This window comes from Myotis davidii, unplaced genomic scaffold, assembly GCF_000327345.1.
Source record: "Myotis davidii unplaced genomic scaffold, ASM32734v1 scaffold394, whole genome shotgun sequence".
NCBI classification, from domain to species: Eukaryota; Metazoa; Chordata; class Mammalia; order Chiroptera; family Vespertilionidae; genus Myotis; species Myotis davidii.
This window is the reverse complement of record NW_006287548.1, coordinates 1,821,573-1,827,572: the sequence shown is the minus strand read 5'-3', so window position 1 is coordinate 1,827,572 and position 6,000 is coordinate 1,821,573. Positions and strand designations below refer to the sequence as shown.

Here is a 6,000-nt window from a genome sequence, read left to right as displayed (position 1 = left end):
CTCTCTCCCAGAGGTCTCCTAGGCAAATGGCTCACCACTTCCTGGGAAATGCATTGTTGTAAGTAGTTCTCATGGTTATGCGATATTTTCCTTATTTTTGTTTTAAACTCAAGAAACTCAAAAGTCTGATTTCTCCTTCCTTCACTATGACAAAAAATGTACCATAAAAGTAGGGATTTCATTGCTTATGCCCAGTGTCTAGAGAACACTGCCTGATGCAAAGTAGGCCTTTAATAGAGTTGAACAGCTGAAGAATAATTATTAATGTGCTTGGCAATGAGTAGGCATTCAATATATGTTGTTAATCAAACAAATAAGGGCAAACAAAATTTAAAAGCAGAGATGAAGTTTCTATTGGCACTTTTTACACTTTGTTCTTGGTTAATCCATTAAAATGGAGTTCCCTAGGCACAATTCCTTTGAGAACAAAATCACACAAACATATACAGGAAAAGGTACTTGATCAATAATACTAAGGTTTTCCATTCAGGATCCCAAACCAGTTGACAATTCAAAGGCTTTTGAAGTGAGTGGCCTATAATTTAAAGAGGAGAATACAGCAGCTATGATAAGAATGGATTTTAAACACAAATCTATGACAGAATTCAATTTAAAGAATATAAAGATTGACAAGGTTAATAAATAATTGAGAAATCAGACACTGATTCCTGGGTTTTTCATTCTAGACAGGCAAGATTTTGTTAGTCAAAGGATATTTCTCTTCAGTGCTTAGGAAGTGTCTGCTAGACCCCAGGAAGGTGGCTTAAGGCTGATAGCAATGGGCATGTCTGTTGAGAGGTTTGAGCTTCATTCACTCTTTGGCTACAAAGAGCCACAGGCCACAGGGTAGTGCCATAGAGAGTACAAAGCCTAAAGGAAACCAAACACATAATGGAGGAATCTAAGTGGTTGAACCCCTAAGGTTCTCTTTCAACAGCAAGCAAACAGGATACAGGGAAACTAGCAACGTGGGTGGGTTCCAGCCCTGCCTATTTTTCCACGATAATTTATGGCCTGTGTAAGCAAGCCATGGCTGAATCTGCAAGGTCATTCTGAAATCATCACAGAATAAGCATCCTGGGCCCAGACAACACATGCGAAGATGTGAATTAATGAGATCCGCCATAATTTTTCAAAAGGATCAGGAGTAGGTTAAATTAATTAATTTACCACTTCCTACATATCACCAACAGGAGTGGATCAGCTAATATCAGAAAAGCACACAACACAACTTTTTTCACAAGCATAGCCACGGCCAACATATTTGCACTTCCAGGATGCAAGGCGTGGTGAGCAGAAGGAAGCAGAATTTCAGTCCTCACTCAGGGCCTTGGCCAGGAGCCACCGTACACGGTGCAAGTACACAACCTACATTAAAGCCCTAGGTTCGGGAAAGTGTCTGTGAAAAAAGCTAATGGAAAAAAAATAATACATATTTAAACCACACATCTAACTCCTAGAGAACCTTAAAGCAATCAATCTTTTTTAAATAAGAAAGAAACTAAGTCAATAGCATCTGAGCAACAGATGAGAATTAAGGCAAAATCTCTTGGCTAATGGTAACAGCTTTTGTGTTCTTTGTTGTTGGAAATGTGCATGTAGCAGGAGCTCCAATATGCTCACAAACTCAGATGCAAAAGGCTATGGAAAACAGTTGCTATTTTTACACCAGAGATAAAATCAAACACCACCTTTCAGATCTTAATTTTTGCTGAAATAGTAGAAAGGAACAAACCCTGAGTTGCTAGATGTCTGAAGGATCTAGGAGGCCTGTGATTTCTAACAGAGGAAAATATAGCACATATTGAACAACAAGAAAAGCCGGCTCTGTGTTATGGGCAATGGAGTATGAACCTGCCGAATCCAATCATCTGAAGTAAAATATCAAGTTAAGGCTTAATATAGTAATATTCTAGAAAATGGGAAGCTCTGAGAGTTTTTTATATTTATAGACGACTCTAGTTAAGCCTTTATAGAATTTTTTCCTTATCAATTACTATGACATTAAAGAAATAGTAATAATTATGATGACAATTATATTAGTTTTCTATTGATGCTGTAAAAAAGTATGACAAACTTAGTGGCTTAAACAACAAAAACAGGCTGGAATTAAGGAGTTGGCAGGTCTGTGTTCCGTTCTAGAGGTTTTTCAGAGAGAACCCATTTCCTTGATCTTTGGGAGATTTGTCTACTGGTATCAGTGTTATCTGTGTCCCCTAAATGTCATATATAGGAGTTTATGAGTATGTGAAACACAGAGTTTATTATTATTTAATTATTGCATTATTTTCCATATGAACAACTATTATATATAAGCGATTGAACAGAGAGGATATTTAGGATATATATATGAATAACAAAATTCAAATGAAATTTTCCGTATCTGTGAGAAATTTCAGTTCAAGATCCAGACACTGAGAACATGTGATGACAAATACCACTCAGCATCGTTAAGAGAGAGCTCTCCTAAGGGTTTAATATGAAGGCCAAAGTGATTCATCACCTATCCCCTCCTATCACTCACCTTCAGACCACGGGACAGAGGGTAGAGACTGAGAGAAAGAGAGGTTTCCTGTGAGTAAGGAAAGTAATGAACAGGGCGTTTCCATCTCTCACACCAACAAAATTAATGGGGAGGTTGCAGAAATCCCCTCTGAGAATGTGAAGGCAACTGCATGAAAGGAGACTGTCATCCCACTTCCTACATATGTGCTTGGTGACTTGCAAACATTTGCTGATCTTCCCCAGCATGAGAGCATTCCAGGGAGAATTTGGCACGTGGCCTTCGAGTTGGGGAGGCAGAGCCATGCCTGACTATGCCCTGGAGAATTTTGAGGGTGCCAGGCTGGGTGGGCATCCTGGGGCAAGGTGAGGAGGAAAGGGACTGGGGAACAGGCTGTACTTCTGGCATTTGGAGGCACAAGAAATCACCTGTCCAGTGAGCCGCATGGATGCTGTAGAGGAAGTTAGGCTATGGCCATCTCGGGCTGTGGTGGACCAGCTGGGGTGAGGAGGAGGCCCCAGGGCTGTGTGGTCTGAGGTCAGAGGGCCTCAGGAAGTCAGTGAGAAAATGAAACTCCTATATCACTATTGGTGCAGTAGGGAGCCCCCTGAAAAATGTACAAAAGTGGCCCACAAAAGGGCACCCAACAGCCCCGTTATACCAGGTACAACCAGTTAAGTAAAACCCTGTTGTAATAGTGCCTTTCCCTCCCCCTCCCCCAGCTCCCCCTCCTCCTCTCCCCACCTCCAGCTGCAGACTGAGAAGCAGGTGTGGTCCTGACACCAACCCAAATGCAGGGGTTGTTTTCGGACTGGAGCTGCGACCATGTCTAGTCAACGGAGCAATTGCACATGAGACCTTGTCTCACACGTGTCAGGAGAGCAGGTATGCCAGCCTCTGAAAGTGGGGAAACTCAGGCTCAGGGCAGTACGTGGTATGTGTGAAGCCCAGCAGCTACTGCGTGAGTTCAGACCAGCATCATCTGACTCCAGACCCAGTGACACCTCCCCTGGATGCCAGCGCCTCTGTAGGTGACAGACAGCCCATGTGCCCACAGGCCTGGCCGTACACACCTAGTCTTATGGGGGGAGAGTGGGGGGTGTGGTTCATCTGGTCAGTCTTCTTTGATTCAAAGAGATTGTCCTAAAGGTCACAGTTAGGACTTACATTTAATCTATCCGCATAGCACTTTGGGACCAAGGGCTGCGGGAATTGCCCATGTCTTTGACATGAGATATAGAATAACTTCCTGTCATCACCATGAGTTTCTGAGCCACCCAAGAAGTCTCCTTCTGCGTCCGCAGAAAAGGAGCAAGCGCGTTCTCAGTTTACAGTTGTATGCATGCCACTGAATGCACACAAATGGGTGATTTCACCACGGGATACGAACGCACGAACAAATGAAAACCAAAACCAAGTTAGCCTCAAAGCAAGGCCCTACCTCAGCATGGCGCCTAGCCCCTTCCTCTTTATCTTCCTTTCTGGGTCTTCACTCTCCTCTTTTTGCTTCTTCTCCTTGCCTTTCGCTTTGCCCTTCTCCTTCTTCTTCTCCTTCTCTTTCGTCTTTTTGGCTTTCCTGGCTTTATTCTCCAGGTCCTCCGGCTCAGAGCTCCCCGGAGGGGCCGAGTCACAGTTCAGGGCTCCGTGGCCAGAGTGAGAGCTCCTATCAGACAACCCGTCTGTGCAGAGAAAAAATATCCACACACATGGTCAGGGGCACGCCCTGTTAGCGTCCCAAGAACAGTTAAAATGCAGAATGCAAAAGAATGAATAAAAGCGCCCTGCAGGCCTACCCTTCCAGGGTCTACTTGTACCCTTTGAAGAGACAACTACCTACATCTGATTTGGTGCAGGGAGTGGGAGATGAGTAGGAAAGGCTTGATGCACGGGAAAGCACGCCTCTCTCTGAGGGCCAGCTTGCTCACCTTGATCGGCTCAGAAAGCCACATGCTGGGCAACAAGCAGGGGGAGTTATTCCCAGGAGAGGCTTTTGAGCGCAAGATAACCCGACTGCTTCCGCCCCATTAATACAGTCGATGTGGGGGTGGGGTGGGGAGGGGGTTGATGCTGCTTCTAATGGCCCCAATAAGAATGTCAAGAAACGCAGACGGAGCGCTCCCGCCTTCGGGGGGAATGACAGTTGGTCCTCGCAGGAAAGTGACAGCGAACATTTCTTTCGCGTCTGCGCAGTAGAATAAATTGCACGCTGCCTTATGCAATCTCATGTTCGTTAAGCCAAAGGGCAAAACATATCAGGGAAATGAATTACTTTTAATATCGAAACTATAATTGGGCTCCTTAAGTCAGTTTCCCCCGCAGTTAAGCACACACTCTCGCCCGCGATCCGTGGGTAATGACGGGCTGAAGGAGCCCCTGCAGGAGGCATTGGCCCTACCGTCCAGGTCCTCGGGGCCGTCGTAGGACTTGTCGATGGCCGCGCGGAAGGTCTCGTTGCAGCCGCGGCCGCGGACCATGTGCGGCCGGGGCCGGTGGAACGGCAGCTCGGTCTTGCGCACCTCGGCCACCGCCGTCTGCAGGCTCTCCAGGGAGCTGGACTTTTTCAGTCCCAGAGTGGGGCCGAAGTCCCTGCTGGGAGACTCTGGAAGAGAAAGGCAAACGGTCACCTCTTTCCTGCGAGCAGGGTGGTCACCTGGCAAGGTCTGCTGTTCCCAAAATCTCTCTGTTTGGGCATCTTACAATAGGGGCGCTAAGCGGGTGGCAGCTGGGGATCAACCCCGGCTTTGCCTCTTGCTGTGATTGTGAGCAAGTGGCTTGACTCTTTCGAGCCTTAGTTTCCTTTTGTATAAAGTTATGGAAAGATTTAAAATGGTATCGTACATAGAAATAAACATGGATGTGTATATATGTGCATAGGCACACGCACACATACATACACATTTGAAAGGTTATAGCGGCCTGCAGAGATTCCATGTGTGAGAGTGTGTATATGGCTGTGTGTGCCTATGCACACACGCACACTGTCACATATACCTACACAGAGCGCCCAACGTAAGGGATGCTGTTCTCCAGTACCCATCTCGAGCACCCCATACCCTGTAGCTTTAATTACATCCATCACTGCTTTTATAATTATTAAGTACCCTACACACAGAAATCAAAGAACACTAAAGCGATTGCAATTTTTGAGATTAAATACTTTACCTTACTCTGGTGGCTATGAGTGCATGGTGAATACAATTTATTTAGTCTCTAGATAAATAAAGCAAAGCGAGAAGGAAAATAACTTTTCTCTGTGAATGCTTATTGTTACAAATTATTTCTATTTGGGTATTTGCAAAGCTTTTTTATATAATATAATATTCCAAAAAGAAATAAGCAATACCTAAAGAGGTTTTAATAATTTGTGTTCTGATATACACTATTTTTCATTTGTACTGTTTGCCTTGCCTTGTATCTGCCTCCTTTCCCTCATTCCCTCCCACAGCCAGGCTCCCCACTGTCCACAACAGGGGGAGGCTACACAAATACCAGCGGCA

At 45.0% G+C, this 6,000-nt stretch overlaps 1 protein-coding gene across 1 annotated transcript in view; it reads right to left on the bottom strand.

Moving 5' to 3' along the window:
* The window catches only part of PARD3B (par-3 family cell polarity regulator beta), an 838,084-nt gene that overhangs the window by 274,747 nt on the left and 557,337 nt on the right, over positions 1–6,000 (bottom strand). Inside the window, exons 17-18 of the mRNA XM_006759450.2 lie at positions 4,899–5,102; positions 3,945–4,182 (exon numbers count right to left, since the gene is read on the bottom strand). Coding sequence (XP_006759513.1) covers positions 3,945–4,182; positions 4,899–5,102 — 442 coding nt within the window. The remainder of the gene's footprint in view (positions 1–3,944; positions 4,183–4,898; positions 5,103–6,000) is intronic.